Source organism: Mirounga leonina, unplaced genomic scaffold (genome assembly GCF_011800145.1).
Source record: "Mirounga leonina isolate KUSES-001 unplaced genomic scaffold, KU_Mleo_1.0 Mir_170, whole genome shotgun sequence".
Classification (NCBI taxonomy): Eukaryota; Metazoa; Chordata; class Mammalia; order Carnivora; family Phocidae; genus Mirounga; species Mirounga leonina.
In genome coordinates this window covers 42,514,861-42,541,132 of record NW_023270433.1, presented here as the reverse complement: position 1 = coordinate 42,541,132, position 26,272 = coordinate 42,514,861, and the positions used below count along the sequence as shown (strand labels likewise).

Here is a 26,272-nt window from a genome sequence, read left to right as displayed (position 1 = left end):
TTTAGCTGGTGAAGGTTGCAACCTATGGGCCTATAGACAAATGAAACTAAGAAGCCACTTGATTCTAAACACAAACCCAAGTAAAGCTCAGTAACAAAGAGAACAGCAGATGAAACATGAAAGTTGGTTTCCTCAGGACGTCCAGGTGGCTCAGTCGGTTTGGTGTCTGACTCTTGGTTTCCATTCAGGTCATGATCTCATGGGTCAACGGACTGAGCACTGCATCACGCTCTGCGCTCAGCGGGGAGTCTGCTTGAAGATTCTCCCTCTGCCCCTCCTCCCAACCACACGTCTTCTGTCTCTAAAATAAGTAAATCTTAAAAAAAAAAAGAAAGTTGGTCTCCTCACAAAAGTCAACCATTCATTCACCAACTTCACAGAAGACCTGAGCAAAGTTGAAGCATGAAATGATAAACTTGGGCATACCAAGTGGTTAACAGCAGGGTTAGCCTATCGAAATTGGGGGTTTAAGTAAAAAGTCTTGAGAGTGAACTGTGGATATCCTTAGCCAACCCAAGAGAAAAGTGAACTACACCCATTAAAGTGCCTCATCCATAAACAGAACTCCCAATCAGCTTTTTAGTGTCTTACTCTTACACATGAAAGCAGCCAAATATTACTAAAGATTTAAGGAAATCTGAGAAAACAGAGAACAAAACAAGAAAAACATTAACTTGAAGAAAACAGAAGACAAAAAGAAGAAAACTTGAAAACAACCACTAAAATTAATGAACATCTTCAGAGAGGTAAAATGTTACATCCACCAAAGGCCAACCTAGGGGTTCCCAAATTTAGTTGGTTAAAAAAAAAACAATGAGCTCTTTTTAGATTCAGGCAGGTTATTACTTACATAACAGTGAGAAAACAGTAGTCAAAGGTGCCAAGTCCTCATGGCCCTTGTGCAGGGAGACACCAAAGTAAAAGGGACCAGATGGTTCCAAAGAAACCAAGGTGGCAGATGGGAAGACTGATTCAAGACATCTTTCTGCAAGACAGGGAGCCTCCCTCAAGAAAGAAAGGTAAATTAAATGTTCTTGTGAGACTCTTCACAAGACTACCTGTCTGGCCATGTTCCTAGGAGGACTGCAGGTTGTCGCACCAAGACGTAGGCTGGCTGGAGGTTCAAGCTCTGCCTGCATGGCCTACCAGGATATGAGCAAGGTCACCTGGACACCAGGGTGCAGCCACTGCCCTACAGACACAAGAGCATAATGCTACTTTTAGGAGGGAATATTCAAAAAAATAAATAAAAAATAAACTGGAATATTCAGAGAGTAAAAAATAAAAAGATCTTTGAGATATTAAAAATATGATAGAAATTTTTTTAAAAATCAGTGGAAGAACTGGAAGAGAATACTGAGAAAATATACAAGAAAGTAGAAGAAAAAGATGAAAAACAGAAAATATGAGATAAAAAAATGTAATAACCAGGCTAGGTACCGGTATCTTAATAAAAGGAGCTCCAAAAATAGATTTTAGAAAAAAAAAAAAGAGGGAAGGAACTTACCTAAAGTAATATTTAAAAATTTCCCAGACCTGGGGCGCCTGGGTGGCTCAGTCGTTAAGCGTCTGCCTTCGGCTCAGGTCATGATCCCAGGGTCCTGCGATCGAGTCCCACATCGGGCTCCCTGCTCGGCGGGAAGCCTGCTTCTCCCTCTCCCACTCCCCCTGCTTGTGTTCCCTCTCTCGCTGTGTCTCTCTGTCAAATAAATAAAATCTTGAAAAAAAAAAAAAATTTCCCAGACCTGAATGACATTGAATTTTCCCATTAAAAAATTTCACCAGTGATTAACTCAATGGATGAAAAAGATCCATTCTCTGACACATCACCAAGAAATTTCAGAAGATCCTAATAGCTTCTGAAGAGAAACAAACAGAAGACACATTTAAGTATCAAGAATCAAAATGACAAATGACTTCTCAATAGCTTCAGTGGAAGTTGGAAGGCATGGGAGTAATCCTATAAAATTCAGGACAATGATTTCAGCCTAGACATCAGCACTCACATAATCTTTCAATGCAGTGTATAGATAGAACCGAGCCATGCGGAGTCACACCAATGAATCAAAACAATTTACTCTTCCTGCATTCTTTCACAGGAAGCTGCTAGAAAAGGTACACCACCAAAATGAGGGAATAAACTAAAAGATGAAGACAGAAGATTCAGGAAATTGGGATATCCAACATGAAAGAGGTGAAGAATAACCAGTCCAGATTAGCATAGAACAGAGTTCCAGGAGGAATGTCTTTAGAGAAAAAAAAAAAAAAAAGATAGGTTATATAATGTATTTGAGCCTACTGAGAAAAGATTTTTAATCCTGGAGGACAGTTAGGGTATAAGTTAATGTGTGCTACATAGAACACTGAGCTATTGAAATAATAAGGTAATTACATTAATTCCCCAAAACTTAAAACATAACTGGACCCAAAAAGAAAATGTAATTACAGATACCACACAACCCAGTTGTGAATAGTACTTACATAGTCAAAATAGTGTTAATATTGAATGTTATCAAAAAGTGTGATGTAACTGCACCATTTTGAAAGGATGGAGGAGGAAGGTATGTGTTTAGGGAAGAGGTAGAAGGAATAGATCTTCATCTTCATATTCCAAAATAGATCAATAAAACCTAAAACTGAACTATCAAGAAAGAGCATAATAATCATGTTACTTAGAAATACAGAGATAAATAGAAAAATCACTAAAAGATTTGAAAGTGGTTATCTCTTAGTAGCAAAAGCTGGTATAAAAAGAATGGGGGGGGGGGCGCCTGGGTGGCTCAGTTGGTTAAGCGACTGCCTTCGGCTCAGGTCATGATCCTGGAGTCCCGGGATCGAGTCCCACATCGGGCTCCCTGCTTGGCAGGGAGTCTGCTTCTCCCTCTGACCCTCCTCCCTCTCATGCTCTCTGTCTCTCATTCTCTCTCTCTCAAATAAATAAATAAAATCTTAAAAAAAAAAAAAAGAATAGGGAAGGAGAGTTTTCATTTTAAGCCTTGGGGAAAAAACCCTTTACTAACTTAAAATTATATACTTATTATCTTGAAATTAAATAAAACAGTAAATTAAAGATAACTTACATTTATGGGCCAATGTGAATAATTCTAGACAGTGTACTTACCAAAAAATCCTGACAATAAAGACTCTAACAGGCAAAAGGAAAAAAGTAAAAAACCAAAAACTGGATTGTTCATAGCCAGCAACACCGTAATACAAAAAAGGATTAAACAGACTGCTTCAGGAGCACCTGGGTGGCTCAGTTGGTTAACAGGCTGCCTTAGGCTCAGGTCATGATCCCAGGGTCTTCGGATCTCAGGCTCCCTTCTCAGTGGGGAGTCTGCTTCTCACTCTCCCTGTGCCCCTCCCCCCATGCTTGAGCGTGCGTGCGCTCTCTCTCAAATAAATAAAATCTCTAAAAAAAATAAACAGGCTGCTTCATTTTTGAATCAGGGAAAAGGGGAAGGGAAGTAAGAAATAAGTTTATCAAATTGTACAGCATTCTGTACTGAAATCACACAGTATTATAGCAGAAACAAATCTGATATATTATTGGCTAACAATTTATTTCATTTTACAGTTACTTTCCAGGGTAACACAGCTGGTTTGTGCAGAATCGAACCCTCTGCTCTTAACTCAAAGGCTTTTCACTTCATCACAATGCATTTTTAAAATGATTATCAAACAAATATATTTGCATTCCTATTGATAATATTCATTAGCTTTTTTTTGCTTTAAAAAGGGAATCTACTTGAAAGAAAACGTAGAGAGGCAATTGCAAATCCAACAAGGGCATCACATAGACAGGCTACATATGCCATTATGCCTTATTTCACTGACTGGAAATGTTCAAGAAAGGCATTTGATAGGGAAAAGATTAACATTAAAACAAGCAAATAACCTGTCCCCCCACCGAGTGTGTGAATTAGCAGGATCATCAAAAAGTGGCCCAAGGCCGAACGCAGAGGACCTGTTATTATCAGTTACCACCTATCATTCAAGTTCCTGATCAAATACCAGGATTACTTCAATTTGAATAAAAAATAAGGCTGTCAAAACCTTTTTTGATCTTCTAATTTACTAATTACACATTTCATAAAAATTCTCCTTACTTTGGCAAAAGGGAGAAGCATAAAAAGCAGTAGCACCTGTATCTTTACTATTACTCAGTCTATTCTGTGCTAAAATCTATACTGTAACATCCCTGAGTTTGAGATTCTGAACAAGACTAAACACCTCAGAGGTATTTAATAAATACCTAAGAGCTGACGATTTAAATGGCAACATTAGATCAATATATGGTATTCTCCCATTTACGTAGGCTTCCCTAAAACAAACATATTCCTATTCTCCAAAGCCATTCATTTTTCAAAAAGCTCTTGTGTCTTTCAACATTAAAAAAAAAAAAGAGAGAGAGAAGAGCTGATTTTCCAAGGTAGGAAACTAAGTGGCTTCTAATTTGTTAAGCTCATTCTACCTCACACATACCACTCTAGTCAAATGTCCTCTAGACCATTCTGCACAATGAACAGAGCAGACACACAATGCTTCATGAAGGTGGTAACTAGGCAGCTACAAAGCACTCAGACCCTTATCTACTGCTATATGTTTAATCACACAACTGTCATCTACTGCATTTTATAATTAGTAAGCAGCAATAGAGTTTGTTCCGTACTACTTTGTTATTATTTTAACTTCCAGTTGGAATAAAAAATTATTTTGCCATAATCAATGCTTTTTCATCTTGAAGCAGAACTCACTATTCGAATCCTACCCACATTCACCAGCCTAACAGAAGTACCCCAGATGACATAGGCCTGTGCTACATTAGAAAGATTCCCAGGGGGGGAGAAATATGACAGGATTATTTAAAGGCGTATTCAGAAACAACAAAAAAATAAATTTGTAACTTTGCAACTCTATGTTTCATAAACACTCTCTATTTCCACAAGAAACTCTCTAAAATTTACATATAATTAAGCCAGCTAATATAACACAATTCCAACAAGTTTTATGTATGAGGAAAATCCTCATACATTAGTAGAGCATGGTTTACGAATAAAATATAGTAATTTGTTAGCAAGTATAAAAACAGTGGTTTCAGATTTATATTTTAGAAAAAAATTAATTTATTTTAAGAGTCTCTACCTAAATTTCAGTATCAAACAACTACAATTAGTGATGGGGCAAAAAGCATCCATTATTGTGCAGGATGTTAATTTATTTACAAAAACTATACAAAATTAGATTAATTATAACATCGACTTATCAAAGCTTCCTGAAATTAATTTTACTTTTGGAAATGTATCAAAAGTCTTCAGATCCAGGATGATAGTCTTTATTATTTTTAATTCATGGAATTATAGCACATCAGATCTTCAAGCAAAAACATGATAAAAGCCTGTACAATAAAATATTCTTTTCCTAATAGCTTGGAATGTAAATGCAAATATGTTCCCTTTTTACTGAAGAAAAAAACTTGAACCAAGTGTCCAATAATATCAAATACCTGTTAGAATGGCTTGTCTGCTGGAATTAAAGTTGGGCAATTACTTCTACATTTTTAAAAATGGCCTTAAGTCCTTTTTTTTCTTTTATAAAAAACATTTTTCTCAGCCATTTCAGACCTCTAAGCCTTACAACAAAAAATGTTCTTCTGTTTTTACCAGTAAATTCACACCCACAGAAGGTGTCTCCAAGACAGACTTATTTTAAAAGTGCATATAAGCATGACTAAATTTCTTAAATTGTTAACAAATCTAAAAGCAATAATTTAATATTCTACCACAAAATATAGGTAACCTTAATAGCAACATGCTTGGTCAATCTTTCTTAAGCTTTTAGGTTTGATGCCAAAACATTTAAAAATGAAGGAAAAAATACAGTGACTCTTTGCTAATCGCTTTTCAGATATTAATTTGCAGACATAGCTAAATGCTCATCTAACAAAGTATCCAGGTTATCCAATGATATCTGCCATGAGTTCATAAAGCAATAACACATATATAAAAGTAACAACAGTAAAAAAAAAAAAAACCACAGGTATTTTAGGCCTAAAATGAGTTTATCTAATAAGGATTACATGAGAAATATCACATAAGACTCAAAATAAACTTCATATACAAAATTATATGATGGGGCTTTGCTCAAACACACCTAGAACTCAGATTCAAGTCAAATAACTAGGCTGGTTTTTTTATATCACCAGCCTTCATTAGGGCTTTAATAGCTCTCGCCCTCATCTCAAGTTCTAGCAGCTCCAGCTGCTGTGCGGAAGGCTGAACATCTTCTGTTGGAGGAACAGTCAGGGTGGCTGCTTTGGGTTCCTTTGGGCTAGACTCTGCCAGTCCCAGAATCTCATTCACACTTTTCTCAATGTCTTTCTCCAGGTCATCTATCTGACCAGCTTCACTTTGGACTGTATTTTCTGGGACCTCAGGAGCAGCAGCTTCTTCGTTGCATGGGCCTTCTATGTCGCTGTCATAAGCATCTGCATTTATACTGAGTACATCACTATCTTCCCCTTTGCCTGTAACAAACAAAAAAGGGGGAAAGAACCATGTAACCTAAATGCCCTCGTCAAAATTTCCTTTCTACTTATGATTAAAAGGCTTCTTTGACCCCACCTCCCACCATGGAGTCCCAAACACATTCCACAATCTCTATCCCATCCCCTTTTCCCCTGACTCCTCAACTTTGAAAACAGATATAATTTAATGTAAATTTTAATGTATTTTCATTCCAATTTAGTAGAATATGGAAGCATTGGAAAATTTATACCATCACATGGAGTTCCATGATCTCTTTCCCTAATTAAATTGTCCCAACACTTTATACCACAGGGAAGCTTCTACATTACAAAACGAAAGCTAATGTTGGAAACCCTGAGTAAAACACTGCTTATTAATGAAAAAGTAAAATTCCATCGTAGGAGGAATTTAAAATACTTTGCTTTATAAACTACAAAAAAGGAAAAATACCATTGGCAAGCTGGACACTATGTGCATTGCAATTATCCTAAATCTTTTCATATGCTTTTTCAAACACTTTGTTCTAAATCAATAAATTAAAGGAGAATGCCTAAGGCCAAGTTTTCATCAAGAGGATTTTAATTAATAAAGTTAGTACACTATAATTTTTAAAAATGCATTTGTTATAAAACCTCTGTAACTGATGCTAAAACCTTGAATATAGACAGATTATAGCCCCAACTACCTTGGCTTTGGACATTACTTAAGTCCAGATGTCATTTAAACTTTGGGTACTCACACCTCCAATGTATTTATCTTTTGAATTCTTAATTTCTTTTTAAAGTCATGAACCCCCAAATGTTAGCTTTGCTAGTCTTATATAAGAAAAAACTGACTGACTGACAGATGGAAAATTCAGATAATACAATGTATAGGGGAGGCCATAAACAATTCTACTCCACTGGTTTTATAATAACAATTTACTGAGCCTGACTGACCCTCCTACATCCTAATAATTAAAAAACTACTCCCTATTCCAAAATTAATGTGGAAAAATGAATCAATAAATTATATTTGTGCCTACAAAGAGAACTGGTAAAAAAAAAAAAAAAAAAAGGTTGCAATTTTAATTATTTGATGCCAAAGAATATTTTACGTATCTCCCCCAAAGCAACACATATCTCCAAACAGCTTAAAAAAAAAAAAAAAAAAAAAGAATATAGCCTTTTGTGTAAAGAAATAATGCTTTACATAAGTATTGCAATTTGAGACAAAAACAAATTAAGAAATAAAAGGCTAAGTTGTTCATAGTCTCAAAAAGTTCATTTTCATGCTTAGCCATCTTTAATTTAAAATTCTAAATCTGTACTCACTGATTCTGAGTGAAAATCTGCAGTCTGTTTAAAAGATTTTAAAACATAAATTTTTGAAAAACGGTGATTTGTTTTCCAACTAGAAGTCATTGCCTGATCATGAAGTAAGAGCAGAAGAATATAATGATAGGTGGGGAGAGAGGTGGTCTGAAAGTTGGGATACCTGAGTTCTAAACCTTACTCTGCTATTAAGTATGTGATTTTGGGCAAATCCCTTACCTTCCCAGAATTTCTCTCCTGTAAAAGTTAAGGCAAATTGTCCTAGGATATCTCTGAAGTACAAGGTCTAGTATTACAGTAAGTTAAGTCTATATAAAAGTTTATAAAATGCAATACTTTATTTTTCTTTTTCCCAAGATATGTTTGCCACTTATCTTTCACTTGATACATTCATCACTTGAATAATAATCCAAAAGAATTTCTTATTGATAGCAGTAGCCAATGAAAGATAAGTAACACATGTCAGTAAATCACATTCTACTTAAAATTTTTTCACTCAACAACCTTTTTTTATTTAAGATTTTATTTTAAGCAATCTCTATACCCAACATGGGGTTCAAACTCACAACCCTGAGATCAAGAGTCATACTCTACTTGACTGAGTCAGCCAGGTACCCCCGACCTTTTTGATACCAGATTTTCTAGAAAAAAGAAGTACATTTACAACATCCAGGCAATATAATCGAAGCTCACTTATTATCCTCGGTCCAGGGTTCAGTGTGTAATGATACAACTCTGGAATCCCTTATATGCTAAATCACAGTTTTTGAAGTAGCTGTACTTTTATGAAATTAATTTGCTTTGAATTTATATGTGAGTAAATAAACAGTAATAGAAAATCTTAGAGATATTTTTATTAAATAAGTGGAGAATCTACACTAGTAGATCCTTAAGTCATACACGGCAAATCTTCTAGCTAATTATCACTGTCATATACCATTAGCCTATATTTCTTACTGAAAGACTACAGGAATATCTATGAATGTGTACAAATATTTTTTAATGGAATGTACCTTATGTTCATATTATTTTTGTGTGTTTTTCCAAACACTTCAAATGGCCAAGAACCACTGAGCTACATATATTGTCACCTAATTTTTTAAGCCTATAAGCTTAAGAAGCAACCACACAGCTACAGAGCTCTTCTGCCCTGAGCTTGTAATAGTAAAATCCTTATTTTATAAGGTTACCAGCACCAAAGATTCAGAATCAAAGTGTTTATACACACTCCCCATGTTTCAAAAGAGGTAAATCTTGACAAGAATTTTTTTTCATCTATATATTCTTTGGGTCTGTTTCCATCTTTTTAGTGGGCAGAAGGTGGGCTTTGCTTTATTTCTTTATTTTAAACAGCTATACATATCCTGTGAGTGAAGAAATGGTGCTTCATAAATTTGGCATTCTCTGTTTTACATGTAAAATTATTGAAGGTTGGGGTGCTTGGCTGGCTTAGTTGGTAGAGCACACAGCTCTTGATCTCAGAGTTGTAAGTTCAAGCCCCATGTTGGATGTAAAGATTACTTAAAAAAAATTATCCAAAGTCTAAGTGATTGAGTTCTCCATAACACAGTATTGGTGAATGTATTCAGAGATTCCATCTGCCCATTATACCTGCACCATGGATGCCAAAGCTTTGTACAATTTGTATCTGAAATAACTTAGCATAAGCACTTCATTTCACAAATGTGAAAACAAGTCAAGTGACTCATACAATGTAACATGACAAATTATTTGAAGATCAAGGATCAAACTTCAAGTCTTTTCACTATTCCTTAATTTTCATCACCCTACTGACTTGTTTTTTAAAGCATCATTTGCAAAGAACACCTGACTATACTTCCAAAGATAATTACCTCATCCTTAGTATTAGGAAATTATAAAGTTTTTTCTCATCGATTATGATCCTCAAGGTGAAAGGGGTGACATTTGTACATTCTTTCTGAAAAAGTAACTTTACCCCAAAATGCCTCACTCAAAATCCTTAAAATATCAGTGTTGTCATGTTCTGTCCTTCACACCCCCATTCTGCATGCATGCATGTGTGTTTGCTTTTTGTTAAAATAAAAGTTTTAAATACCGGGCGCCTGGGTGGCTCAGTTGGTTAAGCGACTGCCTTCGGCTCAGGTCATGATCCTGGAGTCCCTGGATCGAGTCCCGCATCGGGCTCCCTGCTCTGCAGGGAGTCTGCTTCTCCCTCCGACCCTCCCCCCTCTCATGTGCTCTCTCTCATTCTCTCTCTCTCAAATAAATAAAAATCTTTAAAAAAAAAAAAAAAAGTTTTAAATACCCAACTGGAAGTACACAAACGTACAAGAATTATTAATCACAAAGATTTTTTTTTATCACAAAGGTTTTGAGGGATAAAATTTTAAAAGGATTTTTAAGTTATGCTAGTATATTTAAGCCTCAATAGAGCCTACATTCTACTTGCTAATAATTCAACTTAGAATAGTTTTAATGCGTAAAGTGGAAGTGTATCTAATGTTATGAGTGACTACATTCTTGTGAAACTTCTTGATACTGAATTATTAAATTAAACCAGGACACAAACCCTAGAACATGAAATAATTAAATATCTGTCTGAATTCCTGCTGAAGACAGCAAATTGAGCACACATACCTAATTCCCTTCCCTACCAAGAACCCACTGAAGTGACAGAAGACAGATACTTAAAAATACAATAATAGCACATAAAAACTGTAAAGTAACTGAGGATAAAACTAACACCAGTCCTACCTAAGTAAAACATAAAATGGAGAATCCATAAAGGAAAAAAAAATCAACAAATTTAGCTAAATAAATAGTAAGACCTCTGAGGAAAAAAAAAAAAGAAACATAAATAAAATAAGACAGAGGTACTCTATAAGCAACTATTAATGAAATACATTTTTTCATGGCAAATGTAAGAATACATACAATGTCTAGGTATCATTAAGAAATAACTAAAAACATGGGCAAAGGTAGAAACAAGTCAAGCATATCATAAAACATGAAATACAAATCATCAAAAAATACATTAAAAAATGCTCAACTAGGGACACATGGGTGGCTCAGTTGGTTAAGCATCTGCCTTTAGCTCAGGTCATGATCTCAGGGTCCTGGGATCGAGCCCCGCATCAGCCTCCCTGATCAGTGGGGAGCCTGCTTCTCCCTCTGCCTGCTACTCCCCCTGCTTGTGCTCTCTCTCTGACATAAATAAAATCTTTAAAAAAAAATGTTCAACTTAATTTCTAATCAAGAAATGCAAATTAAAACAATAAAATATTACTTTTAACTCATTAGTAAAAAGAGAAATTGTATACATCTGGAAAAAATGTAATAGATTCATAAGATGGAAAAATGATCAAGACATGATTAAGTCAACAAAGTAAGCTAACGAGTAATGATCATATTTATGTTAAAAATAACATAAGTAAATTATTAATAGTGGTTACTTCCAGAGAGGGAAGTTAAAGTTGTAGGGGAAGAGAAGAAAATGAGTGTTCCAATTTTGCTCTATGAACATATGTATATTTCTTCAACCATTTCCAAGAACGTAACCTTGTAAAAAGTTAAAAAAGAAATGAAACCATAATACTAGATGACAAAAAAGGGTATCATCTAAAAAGACATTTTGCCAGAGTCCTACAAAATGTAAACAAGCAGGATGAAATTGATAGAAAAATAAAAGCAAAGCAAAACCATAGCCAAAAGACACCACAAATAAACAGAATTCTTTCTTTGAGAGTCTTGGAAGCAAGGAAGAGTTGGCTGTGAAACACACAGCAAGATAATTAAATTAAATCCATTCAGAATAGTTGGGCCAACTGAACACTTCCTTCTTACCCTTCCGCTCCATGCCACAGGTCCAAGCACTCTACTGGGAGGCCCACTTCACTTAAATGAAAGAGCTCTCCTAGAGAAATATATCTAAACAGTTACTGATGAAACCCAAACCAGCTTCCAGAAAGACCCAGCTACAATAAATAAAGAACCAAGATGAACAAAGGAAGAATAAAGAAAATTTAGGGATCAGAAGATAATCTAATGGGGGAGAAGGAAGGGTGGAGGAGTCTACTTAGTATCCCTAGACTGAAGTGGACCCTGCAGCCATTAAGTACATGGTGTAGTGAAAGAAGACCAGAGAACAAGAAATGTTAGAATTTAAACATACAGTTATCAAAAGCAAACATTCAGTGGTTGCTGGAAGATAGTGAAAGAAAAGAAACACTCTAAATGTAGAGAAGAAATAAAATATATTTAAAATATACTATAAAAGGGGCGCCTGGGTGGCTCAGTCGGTTAAGTGTCTGCCTTCGCTCAGGTCATGATCCCAGGGTCCTGGGATCGAGTCCCACATCAGGCTCCCTGCTCAGCAGAGCGGGGAGCCTGCTTCTTTCTCCCTCTGCCTCTGCCACTCCCCCTGCTTGTGTTCTCTCTCTTGCTCACTCTCTCTCTCAAATAAATAAATAAAATCTTTAAAAAATATATACTATAAAAGTTAAGAGATCAAGATGAATGACCCATGAGTCCAACAACCTAATATAATTAATTCAGCAAATATTACTGAGCACCTACTATGTAGAAGACAGTATTTTAAACATTAAGGAAACAGCAGTGAATTAAAAAAAGTCCCTGCATTTATTTAAGTCATAGGAGACTCGATAAATACATATCAGGTGTTATAAAGAAAAATAAAACTAGAATAAGAAGACAGTAGCAGGATGCTTTCACAGAGATTGATCAATGTGATTTGATAAGGTAACATTTGAGCAGAAAATTGAATAAAGTGATAGAGTAAGTCACAAAACAAAAAAAGAGACAGTGGAGAGAGAAAATAAAGAAATACAAGGAAAAAAGTGATCTGAGGTGACGGTCTTCGCGTTGAAAAGGCTTGCCAACTGCAGTGTCTCATACCTGAGACACATCCTGTAAAAAATCAGAACTCAGGGGTAAAAAAAAAGTTACGAAGAATTCCCAGAGGAAAAAAACTAGATTACTAAACAACAGCTAGCCTCAAGATATCAAGAGCATTCCTATCAGCCACTGTGGACAAGATATCACAATGGCTATGAACGTGATCACAAAAAAGAGAAGTAATGGTGTATTATGTGCCTCAAGGACACAACATTGCTTCTAAAATATTGTCAAAAACTTGAACATGAATCTGAGTAAGCCTCTATACCTAACTACCAATTTACAGAATATTAAATAAAACAATGGGATGCAATCAGCAAAATTCAAACTGAGAAACTCTGACAACCCGGTTTCTTCAAGAAATAAACTGCAAAGAGAGGGAGGTAAAGGAGGATGGGATGAGAAGGACAAGCATACAGATGAAAAAGAAACTTAGTGTCAACCAATTGTAATGTAGGGAACTTATCTGGATCTCCATTCATACAAATAGAGTTTTAAAAATATTCTAAGACAGGGGTGCCTGGGTGGCTCAATTAGTTAAGCATCCGACTCTTGATTATCAGCTCAGGTTATGATCTCAGGATCCTGAGATCAATCGAGACCCATATCAGGCTACATGCTGGGCATGGAGCCTGCTGGGATCCTCTCCCTCTGTCCCTCAGCCCCCCACCCATCCCTCTCTCTCTCTCAAAAAAAAAAAAAAAATATATATATATATATATATGAGAGAGAGAGAGAGACAACCAGAGAAATTTGAACACTGGATATCTAGGGATTAAAAATATCACTATTCTGTAACCCTTAATGAAATATTGGATCTCAACAATAATTAATAGCTACTAAAACCATTAGGTGGTAGGGTGAGAATTCTTGTACCAATCCATCAATCTTAATATCACAATACTAACCAATGAGTAGTAGGTTAAATCTGAACACTTTCTGAATATCTGATATTAAGCAATGTTAACTTTTTAAGGCATTATGATCATGCTTAAAAAGAAATCTCTAGGGCGCCTGGGTGGCTCCGATGGTTGAGCGTCTGCCTTCGGCTCAGGTCGTGATCCCAGGGTCCTGGGATCGAGTCCCACATCGGGCTCCCTGCTCCTTGGGAGCCTGCTTCTCCCTCTGCTTCTCTCTCTCTCTCTCTGTCTCTCATGAATAAATAAAATCTTTAAAAAAAAAAAAAAAGAAATCTCTAATTTTTGAGATACAAACATATTTAAATATTTACAGATGAACTGAAAATGCTTAGAATTTGCTTTAAAACAATCTAGCAATATGAAGCGGGTAGTAGTATGGATGAAAAATTAGTCAGAGGGGGATAACTGAAGATGGAGAGGGGGTACATAGGAGTTAATGCTCCTGTTTTTTTGTTATTTTTGTTTGAAAATTTCCAAGATAAGAAGTTTTTTTTAAAGAGTTGATTACTATTCAGAAACCTAAAGTAACGTTTTTGAAATTATGTAAAAATATATATCCTGGAGGAGAACACAAGAAAATCAAAATCCAATATTCCTATTAGGCAACCCTATAGCTGGTTATCAAAAGGGTTAAACTATTTTGCTTTGTTTTCTCTTTCAGTTTTTTCCCATCTAATTTTAAGTTAATCACATTCAGTGGTTATGCCATTTAGAACAGCACATTTCACCATCCTTCCCTCTAGGTCCTTCCCTCTAGAATCTCAACTCTCCAAGGCTTCTAGTGTTATCAACCTGCTAGAATCTCATTAGTAACAAAGTCCATAGCTCACTGGACAGCAATGCTATGCCTCCATGGATTTCTTTCCTGAGACAACAAAAAACCTTGGTTTTACTAAATTTTAAGTGATAAGGAACACAATTCAGGGACAGAGAAAAAAACACCTACAGGTACCAAAAGAGAATGTGTCCACTATACAAATAGAGGGGCTGGTCTCAGTAACACAGAGTTCACCCATTTTGAGAGAAGAGACAGGGACTATATAATTTAAGGTCAGACACAGGTAGGTAGGAAAAATTAATTTACACATCTCTTTTCCTTTACTAGCGAAGTTCTTTCCAAGCCAGGCCATATTTTATTTAACTTTCTGGTGCCTAGCACAAAACTACAATTCATTTGTTGGAAGAAGGGATCAGCTTCAAAATCTGAACAAACATCATTTAGAAAAAGTATTAAATTCATTTTCCATAATCCAAAGGACACACAAGGACAAATGAGCAGAAGTTACATAATAGCAGCCTATGACTCAATATAGAGACCCTATTACCAATTAGAGACAGCAAGTAGGATATTGAGGGGATGAAGCAGAAAATTCTAATGACAACAATAACCATGGCAGAAATAATTATAACAAGAGCTGATATTTACTGTGCATCTACTAGGTACTGTTCACTTCTCTAAAGCGCTTTACATGTGTTAACTCATTTAATCCTTATGCCAACATATTGGAATAGGCATTCATATTTATTTATTTTTATTTTTTTTAAAGATTTTATTTATTTATTCATGAGAGACAGAAAGAGAGAGAGGCAGAGGGAGAAGCAGGCTCCCAAAGAGCAGGGAGCCTGATGCGGGACTCGATCCCAGGACGCTGGGATCATGACCTGAGCTGAAGGCAGATGCTTAACCATCTGAGCCACCCAGTTGCCCCAGGCATTCATATTTATTATCCCCATTTTACAAATGATGAAACTGAGGAACAGAGTTTAATCAATTGGCCCTATAGTTCACACAACTGAAGTGGCAGAACCAAAATCCAAACCCAAGTATATTTCAAAAATCTATGCATTTAAATATTCTATAGTGCCTCCCAGATCTTAACAGAACCAGAATGACCACTGAAGAAGCATCACAGATGAAAATGTTGGCTCAGACTGAATTTAACTTCTTCTCGTAGGTCCCTTAAGCCCACCTGAATAAATAAAATATATAAGAGACATGGAGCTAAAAAGTATGTATTATGAGAAATCATTAAGAGAAGGAAAAGACAAGACACAGACTGGGAGAAAATATTCACAAAACACACCTGGTTAAAGAACTCTTAAAACTCAAAAATTAGAAAACAACCCAAATAAAAAACGGGCAAAAGATCTGAAGAGACCAGTCACCAAAGAAGATACATGCATGGCAAAGAAGCACCTGAAAAGATACTCAACATCATATGTCATTAGGGTATTGCACAGTAAAACAATACGATGCCACTTACACATCCATGAGAATAGTCAAAATCCAAGTCACTGACAGCACCAAATGCTAGCAAGGATATGAAACAACAGAAATTCTCATTCACTGATGGCAGGATGTAAAATGATACAGCATTTTGAAGGACAGCTTGGCAGTTTCTTAAAAAATTGAACTTGGTGTTTATCCAGAGTTGAAAGCTTATATCCATACAAAAAACCTGCATACAAATGATGACAGCAGCTTTATTCATGATTGCTAAAATCTGGAAGCCAACTAAGATGTCCTTTAATAGGTGAATGGATAAGCAAACTGCAGTAAATCTATACAATGGAAGATTATTCAGCAATAAAAAGAAATGAGTTATCAAGCCACAAAAAGATATGAAAGAACCTCAAATGCATACTGCTAAGTGAAAGAAATCAATTTGAAAAAACTACATATTACGTTATGGTGTTGTAACCAAAACTTCTAATTAAAAGACTGTGGTATAGGATGTGCAAAAAGTTCAGAAACTGGTAACAAAATCTGATTTCAAGCCTAATATTTACTATCTTTCCTTTGGTAGGAGTACTTCTATATAAGGAGATACTTTCGCTAATCAGTTGGACAAGAACATAATTACTGAAAAGCACAGTGAATCCAAAGGGGATCCAAACATCCGTTGAAGGCCTGGACTACGTAACCTCCAGAGCAGACTATGTGTAGGATCCTGTGAAATACATCACAAGATAGAACGGATATAATTTAAAGAAACATGGAAACCAACATTTTCCTCATATACTAAATCAAATTCTTCATAATGTCATTCTTGATAAAACACACACAAAGCATTATGCATTCGAAAACCTTGCCAGTTTACTTTTTTTTTTTTAATCCAGAAAAGTTGCACAATTAAATGTAACAGAGGGGTCTTCAAAAGGAAAAAAGAAACAGTATGGGCTAATCTGCCACATAAAATGTAATTTTCACCCTTTCATTCAACTACTTCACACAGAAAGAGACAGATGAAAAGGTGGGAGGATCCTGTTTGGTGTCACTGCTGGTAATAACTTGTGAAAAAGCTCAAAGGAATGAAAAGAGAAATGTAAATTCTTAAGTCGCACTGATGTTTACACCATAAATCTCTTTTTACTTCACCAATTGCTGAACTGGACGTCATTTCTCCATAATGAGTTTCTAAAAATCCTTTAAAGAAGTTAACTCTTGTTAAGAAGCTGCATTCTGTGAATACTTATTTGTTAGAGCCAGTCAAGGAGATAATCAAGGGCTAGGAAAAAAGAAATTAGACTCAAACTTTGAGAACAAATCAGTTGTACATCTGCTTCTCTGTCTCCAACTCCAAACGACCTAAAACACTTTCTATCAGTTTCCCCTCAGCTCTCTCAGGCTCGTGCCTGCGATTTTGGTCTTGAAAGGAAGAGGCAACACAGAGTTCACTTGCCAATCCAGAGGTTTCTACAGCAATATGTACATATAAAACTCCTCCAAATGCTGCTTAATTAACTGATGATATTCATTCTCTCTTCCTTCACAAAGCAACAGAAGTCTCTGAGGGCATTTTTCTCATTATCTTCTTAACTTCTTATAACTTGTATGTATTCCTTCAGCTATGGTGAGGAAGTTCTTTTCAGCAAAACTCAACTCCATTTTAACTGCCAATTAAGTTCCTCATTCTTTTTTATTCTAGTCCCTCTACTTACCTCTGCTTCTCCTGGTACAGTACTACCTTAGAACAACAGTAACAATAACAGCAATAAGAGCACAAATCAGTTGAGGTTTTCCATTTATCCTTCACCTTAAGGACTCAAATGGTCTCATATTTTTAGAAGTAATAAATGTGACCATCATCGATTCTTTATTATAGTCTATTCATTACTTATATAAACATATCAGTGAAAATGTTTTTAAGTACCTGTTCCAGTATGTATTTTTATTTACTTATAATATGTAGTATTATAAGTTAGTATATACTAATACAATTATATGGAATCAGAAATTTTTAAGTGGAGAGACAAATACATAAGTTTATATATATTTATTTACTTCAGAAGTATTGGTATTCTTTTTCTTGCATTCTCTGGAAGTGTGTATAATTACACTTCGGTGACCACTAGTCTAAAAGGCTTAAAAAAAAAGCCCACAGAAAATATCTAAACTTCCATCATACAATTTAACCACTGATAAACATTTTTCCCCTATAAAAGTCTACCTTTCAACTTTTTGAAGCTCTTGTTAACAGGAGAATTCTTAAAGCTGTCCATCCTACACTAATTTGTGAACTGGAAGGTCAAGACATAGTTACATAAGGCAATTACATTATTTATTCGTTTTTTTACATTATTTTTTAAAAAACACAACAACAATGGCAGAATTTGAGCCTAACCACGGCAAAATTTGGTGTGTATTTTATGCGTGTTTGCATGCATGTCTTTCTCTAATAGCAAGGAAGAATAATTTTCTAATAGAATAAAAAATACAGAGAAAGATAAAGTGCAGACACTGCACTAAGCCCTGGTCTTTACAAAATCTAACAGAAACCAACTTCAAGATCAAGGCCAAAGATCCAAACAAACACTGCTTCAATCTGCTCTACAATAGAGCCACCAAGTGGTGGTTTACGTAACCTGTGTTCAAACACCCTTCAGCAAAAGGAAAGCAGCCCACTCATTTTCTGGTACTTCTGATTATTTGAGATAAATAAATTGAACCAAAATCTATCTAATGATAACTCTATCTACTGGCCCTATTTTTATTCTCAGAGGTAATACAGAACAAGCCTAATCACTCTTCCACTTGACAGCTCTTCAAATATTTTAAAGTGAGTGCTAAAAACCTCACGTCCTCTTCAACCTAAGTATCCAAATTTGACTTAGCTATTTCTCATGTATAGTTAAAAAAATTTCTCACGACCACTTCCAAGAAGAAATGCAAAACTAAGAGCTAAATTTTTAAGTTACAAAGGAGAATAATTTGCAAAATTAAACATAGCCCTGGTTGTAAACCTTAAAGCAATAATTTAAATATAGACCATTACTTAAATATTACTGAACGTCTGAAGCAAATTTATTTATAGATATATATAAAGTGAATTCATTAATATTAGCAGAGATCTGATATTTTAAAAAAAATTTTACCAATTAAATACCTCTAACAAACAGCAGTTTTCATTTTTTTAAACTACTGCACAAACGACCAATTTAGAAAATTTATATAAATAATTATTATTTTAGGAGCACCTGCGTGGCTCAGTTGGTTGAGCGACAGACTCTTGATTTCAGCTGGGTTGTGATCTCAGGGTTGGGGGATCCAGCCCCGCAGCAGGTTCTGCGCTCAGCAGACAGTCTGCCTGAGATTCTCTCCTCCTCTCCTTTTGCCCCTCTCCCCACTCCCACCCTGCTCACACGCTATCACACACTCTCTCTCTCTCTCAAATAAAGAAATCTTAAATAGAATGATTATTATTTTAAAAACTTAGCTAAACCTTTTCAATAATACAAGCCCTGAGATCCTCCAGGAAATTAATCAAAGATCTCAGGCTTGTACATGTATATGTGCTCATGTACACAAACATAGCTGTGTTGAAGATAAAGAGCCAAACTATAACTGATGTTTCTTATACAGCTGCCCTCTTGCTAAAAATGAGTTAGGAAACTAATCCCAACAGAAGAGTTCCTATTTTACTATAGTACCAATCAATCAACCAGTAGATTTTATTTACATTTAAATAATGTTTGCACAATGAAGGAAGATCTTCAGCTATTAGTCCATCATTAAAGTATGGTAGAAGTTAGCCCACAATCTGATACTCATCTTCAGCACAGCTTGTTTCATAAATGATATTTCCTATCAATAAGAGAGATGACATGGGAACTAGACAAAAAAAAGTAAATTTCAATTAACTAATTCACCATTAATATTTCTCAATATTTGAGTATTTTAGAAGCTGAGAAGCTGAAAAAATTGAAAGTGTAATTTAAATAACATGTCAGTATCATACACTATGAATAGGTCATATAATAAGACTTACTTTATTCAGAAAGAGCAAAGAGAAAATTCAATGTTGCTTTATATTTTGGTCTACTGAACAAAGGGTTACTTTAATTCTAAATAAGCTTCCATGAATTTTCTTAAATGGTCAAGCCATTAAACAAAACGACAATATATTCACGAGGAGCATTCTATTCTGTTTTTATTGAGCTCACTGTGAGCAAGAACAGCTAGCTATGCAAGAAAAGTTAGAGATAATATTAAATCAGTTTTGCAAGTTTTGCATATTAAAAATAGGCAACATTAGTTTATTCAGAAAAAAAGACACCAATCTTTATTGAGACTACTAGGATTTCTATTTCCTGGTGTACCTCAGCTTCTTGGGGAATTCCAACCAAGTTACTTACTATCTGGTTCAGATTTTAGCTATACTAATATTTAGTAGAAGATGTTCTACATAATTGAATATTTTAGAAAACTTATGTTCATTCCACTATGCAACAAAACATTTTATATTTTAACTATTTTTATAGACATTTTTCTGGAAGATTTTACCTATTTCCCTCTTTTCTTAAAAAAAAAAGTGCAACTTAATTTAACCATTTCCTACAGATTTAGTCACAACATGCACATGAACGGTACTGCATGATGGTACTGCTGTGCTGTGATGTTATGTTTACTCACCTCTGCTTGCTGTCCCTTATTGATGACAGTGTGTTCTTGGATGTTTCTGATGCCTACGTGAGAACCTCAGAGTGGTCTATATAGGCTCCTGAGCATAAAAGACTTGGGCTTTGTGGTATCTGGCTACTCTGAGTTCTTTTTCTCTCCCTCTTTGCCTCTATGGCTGGTTTTTAAATGACTGAAGTTACTATATAAAATCACAGCAAAATAGGTTTTTGACACTGGGAAGTGAGTTCTAAAGAGTTCCAAGTACCTGAACATGAGAGCAGAAAAAACCTCTTCCCTTAGAAGGCAGCACTGGCTAATTTGTACAATGAGGTCTCCATTCCTTTCTCCCTAGGAATCAACCATGTCAATTACATGACATTCTTCTCTCCATAGATGATCTAATAGCATACCCTCCACAATGTCTGCTCATTAGATGCAAAGAATAGAAACAAAGACAGAAAGAATAGCACAGTTGTCCAATTACCCACGGGGTACAAGAGTTATGTGAAAATGATGTGTGCTTAGCATTTATTTATATATGACAAATAAATGTAAATGAAACTATGACTCTGACTTTATGTCTTTGGTGGGTGCTCAGAAGTAGTCAGAATATAAAGATGTAATTTTTTTTTGTCTATTTAAGAGGCTAACACAAAAGGACTTCTGAAAAACAATGGAATTCTTGAAACCATCAGAAATATTTATAAAACCCCAGAATACATAAATTGGAATTACAAGAAATCTTGATTTTGTTCTCTCTCCACATACATTGAATGAATCACAAAATTAGTTACCCAATTTTTTTCACTGTCAATTAAGCATTAATAACACAGACCACAAGTAAAAAAAGAAATTCTGCCTAAATAAACTGATGACCTACTTCTCTGTACCAAGTAAGTTATGACTCAAGTTTTAGAGAAACTATTCTAAGCCAATCAAAGATTAGTTGCTTACATAATAAATAAAACAATCATTTTGGCTACAGCAGATTCTCATTGCTCTGAAGTAATTTTATCAGGAGAAAGGAAAAATGTGAGGTGGTCTTTGAGTAACTAATAAAAATTTATTTTATTTTCAATTTTCCCTACAAGAATGAGAAGAAACAAAAAAAAGACATGTGAAAGATCAAACCCATTGATCTACTTGGCCTGAATAAATTACAAATTACCACTTCAGTTCTGCTGGCTGGTAATGTCAAAAACTACTGATTTACAGAAAATAAATAAAGAAGAGAGTAATAACAAAGTATCTCTGCAGAAAAGACAAAGTCACCCCATAAAGCTTTTTTTGTTTTGTTTTTCCACATATAACCCAAAGCTATCCAGTTAATGTATCTCCAGTATCTGCAGCTGATGACATACAGTAGAGATTACTAAATTAACACTATTCAAGATGACTGCTTTCTGGTGACACTGTAACCATGTATCACTAACACAGAACTACTCCAGGGGCTAAAGGAGTCATGAAATAAAGAATATGTTCTTTACTCTTGTAATCTTGGACCAAATAAATTATTCTGTTCCCTTATCTGTAAAATGGGGGCAACCTGGAGCACTGAAAATTTATTACTGGTAAAATGTTTATAATCTTCAGGTAACGATATATAAAAATTAACTACTTGATTCATACCTTGTTTTAATTCTAAACCTTCAGGTTGCTTGTTCTCTCTCACAGTTGAAGTAGAATCTACACAGATGTCTTGTCTGAGGAATAAAAATAAATAAAACAATTTTTAAAACTATATTTGATCAAGTAATACTTACTGCTCAGGTTCCCAGAATTAAGTCACATACTTGGGAAGACACACTGAATTCTGAGCCCCCAGGACACCACTTAGTACACTTTGGAAACTCAGAAGCATGTATACAAGTGTCAAAAACAGTAGCTATAAACCACTACCAATTTAAGCAGTATATATCTTTGTAAAAATCAAGGAGCAAAAATGGAAGGAATATGGAGGTAACTTTTTCTCCTTTCCAATATCCTGCAGGATAGCTGGTGGGAGAAATCATAACTTACAGAGGAATCCAGTAACTTTTCAACTGTTAAATTTAATGAGCACTTTGGCATTCAAATTATTTTATATTCATCTAATTTCATACCCCAAATGCTTTGATGTCTACAGTGTATGCGAAATACATATTTTATATGTAATATACATATGTAATCAAAGTAAATGGATTAAAGTATAAGAGCATAAAAAAGTTTTGTTTCACCATGTTCTCTAACAGAGCCGCAAACTAATGTTGTTTCTTAGAGGGCATTATACCATCTAAATATTAATGTTACAAATACTTTTCAGCAAAAGAAATTAATTAGTTGCAAATATTCAAAATGACTACCTTCTTTATAAGTAAGTATACCTTCTGGAGAATTTCTATACACACCCTAAAACTAACATATGAGAAACATTTCAGGAATTTTCCTACTCACAAAATTATTTCTATCCACTTAATAACAAATCCTTCAAATAACCAAAGGATAAAGACTTTTTATCATTTCTTTGAGTTTACTATATTCTTTCCCATCAACATATTGGCACTCATGTGTTTGTTTTGTATTAAAATCTGACTAATGCAAGCACAAACTCAAATAGAGACCATAAAATTATTTGGATCTGATATTAGGACCTATAAAAAATTAAAATTGAGATATGTTTTATTCTTCTAATATCACCGACTTAGATTTTATTCTTTCACCAGAATGACTGGCAGATCCCAAGAAGATATCAACAAATATTCTTTGGCAATCCAGGGACAGATAAAATGCTAATATAGTATATTAAGAGCTTTGCAAGGAATAAAGTTAAAATGTGCTACCTCAAGCGTTACAGTCAAATTAGATTTTACCTACTGGGAGCATTAATCTATTTCTAAGTATCTTCCTTTAGAGAAAATGTTTGTTTGCTCTTACACATCCTTGAATGGGCACCTAATTCTTCTTCTAAGCACATATACCTAAATGACTTGAACAAAAACATAATGTAACATCACCATTAAAAGGGCCATGGGCGGGGTACCTGGCTGGCTCAGTCGAAAGAGTGTGCGACTCTTGATCTCAGGGTCATGAGTTCGAGCCCCATGTTGGGTGGAAAGATTACTTAAATAAACTTTGAAAGCGGTGGGGCGCGGGGGGGGGTAGTCATGGGCATATGTAATACCCTAAAGATACAACATCACCTATGCAATATTATAGCTGAGAATGTATGACCTATATCATGAAGAAATCATCAGTTAAACCCAAAATGGAAAAAAGTAATGTTCTATTAAAAGGGGGTGGGGAGTTAAATGTCAATGTTATAAAAGACCAAGAAGAGGTTGTGAAAATATTCCAGGTTAAAGGAGGCTAAAGAGCCATGACAATTAAATGTGATACTTGACATGACACTGTTGAACTGGAAGGGAAAAAATGTTATAAAGGACATTACTGAGTCCCAAATGACAAACTGAAATACCGATGGTAGACTGGATAAAAGTATCATACCAATGTTAAGTTTACTGAAGTTGACACTGTATTGTGGCTATATAAATAGAGCATCACTATCTTTAAAAAAGAAAGCACAAAATACTATTTAGGAATCAAGTGTCAAATGTTTTAAAATAGACACACACCTATATAAAGAGAGGTAAAGAGAGGGTGTGCAAATGGGATAAAATGTTAATAGTAGGTAAATCCAGGTAAAAGGTATATGGATGTTTCTTGTACTGCTCTTATTCTTTTTTTTTTTAAGATTTTATTTATTTATTTGAGAGAGAGAGAATGAGAGAGAGCACATGAGAGGGGGGAGGGTCAGAGGGAGAAGCAGACTCCCTGCCGAGCAGGGAGCCCGATGTGGGACTCGATCCAGGGACTCCAGGATCATGACCTGAGCCGAAGGCAGTCGCTTAACCAACTGAGCCACCCAGGTGCCCCAACTGCTCTTATTCTTATAACATTTTAATAACTGTGAAGTTATTGCCAAGTAAAAATTTTTAATAATGTAATAAAATACATTACTGTATGCATTATTTTATTTTCTCTGTGAAAGCCCCTTGGTTTCCCTTCAAATAAAACCGGACATCCCTATAAAGATTACCTGCTGCCATAAAGAATTTCTTTTAGTGCCCAAAGTGAACTTTTTTAATGTTTTATCTTAAGTTGGTTTGAACATGCTGTTGAAGAAAGTCACCAAACATAATTTCAGACAGTAGATGCAGTACAAGTACACCACCTTGTGGCTGAAAAATGAAATGCTAGATGCTTTTCCATCAGTAGTATCTAAGGTTGAAAAAATATTCCAGAAAATAGCTTGGAATTTTAAAATCTGTGTGAGCTCATTTTTCTAAGATTGTAGGCTTTGCAACTAAAATTATCATATACATACAGAGCTTTTTAATACAATTTAAAGATTTTCACCAAAGAGCATGAAAGAGAAGATACACACAAAAAGGAAATGTCTTAAAGTGTAAGAAAACTATGAGTACATATGATGTCTTTTTATTTCTAGTTTCATAAAAATAAAACATCTACTTCCAGGTAAGACATTCTAGTTGTCAGAGTTAGGAAAACTAAAGTGATTCTAATTTATATTTAAATGACATTTAAATATTTCTATCAAATACTTTAAGAATTTTATAACAACTGTAGGGTCGCCCGGGTGGCTCACTGGGTTAAGCTTCTGACTCTTGATTTCAGCTCAGGTCATGATCTCGGGGTTGTGAGTCTAGCCCTGCTTCAGGCTCCACAGTCAGTGGGGAGTTGGCTTGAGATGCTTGCTCTCTCTCTCTCTCCCCCTCTGCCCCCTCCCCTGCTCATGTACACACCCTCTCTCTAATAAATAAATCTTTTATAAAAAAGAATTTTATAACTGGAGAGAGAGAGAAGGCAAGAGAAAAAAGTGGGGGAGGGAGGGAACACACTGCTAAATCTGGTCTGGGTTAAGAATCTTGCAATGACTTTCGTATTTCTTTCATTAAGATGGAAATAAAAGCCCGTTTTTATTTTTCTAATTCCCTTCTCCCATCCACAGTACTCCTCCTTAAAGCAGCTTAATTTATGATCTTGGCTTTGAATTATAAGACAGCCATATACCCATCTCTGGGATTTAAGTCTTCAAGCCAGCATCAGTCTGACTTCCTTTCTTTTAACCCAAACACAATTCCACTCTTGATCTTTTCTTACAACAAAATAAAAAAATAAACTATCAGGACTACATCAAAATAAAAAAGCTTCTGCACAGCGAAGGAAACAAAACTAAAAGCGTACGAAATGGGAGAAGATATTTGCAAATGACATATCTGATAGAGGGTCAGTATCCAAAATGTACAAAGAACTTCTAACACTCAATGGATTTTTGTCTGTGTGTTTGTCTGTTTTCCAGAACTCAATGAATTTGTTGTTTAATTCAGAGTAATACACTAGGGAGATCTGTGGAACTTAAGAACAATTACACATGTGAATTACTAAAAGTTTAAAATATATTTCTAAAGAGAAAAAAAGTCAATTTCTTGTACAAATAAAAAATACAGAGAAGATACCTCAATGGAAGGATAAAGAAGATGCCAGCATCTTGCCATTTTGGCAAAAGTAACAAAAGGTAGGACTTTTGATTCTCCTCACTCTCCTGGGAATAAAGACGGGCTAAAAGAAGCCAGCCTATCACTCTATGAGCTTTCTACTATTAAAAATAAGAAACAAAGAAACTAGATTAGCCAAAACAACGTTGAAAAAGGATGC

General features: G+C 35.1%; 1 protein-coding gene across 1 annotated transcript in view; it reads right to left on the bottom strand.

Moving 5' to 3' along the window:
- Positions 1-3,739: 3,739 nt before the first annotated feature.
- Positions 3,740-26,272, bottom strand: part of CAAP1 (caspase activity and apoptosis inhibitor 1) — a 45,355-nt gene continuing 22,822 nt past the window's right edge. Inside the window, exons 5-6 of the mRNA XM_035016534.1 lie at positions 22,187-22,260; positions 3,740-6,526 (exon numbers count right to left, since the gene is read on the bottom strand). Coding sequence (XP_034872425.1) covers positions 6,180-6,526; positions 22,187-22,260 — 421 coding nt within the window. The 3' untranslated portion in view covers positions 3,740-6,179. The remainder of the gene's footprint in view (positions 6,527-22,186; positions 22,261-26,272) is intronic.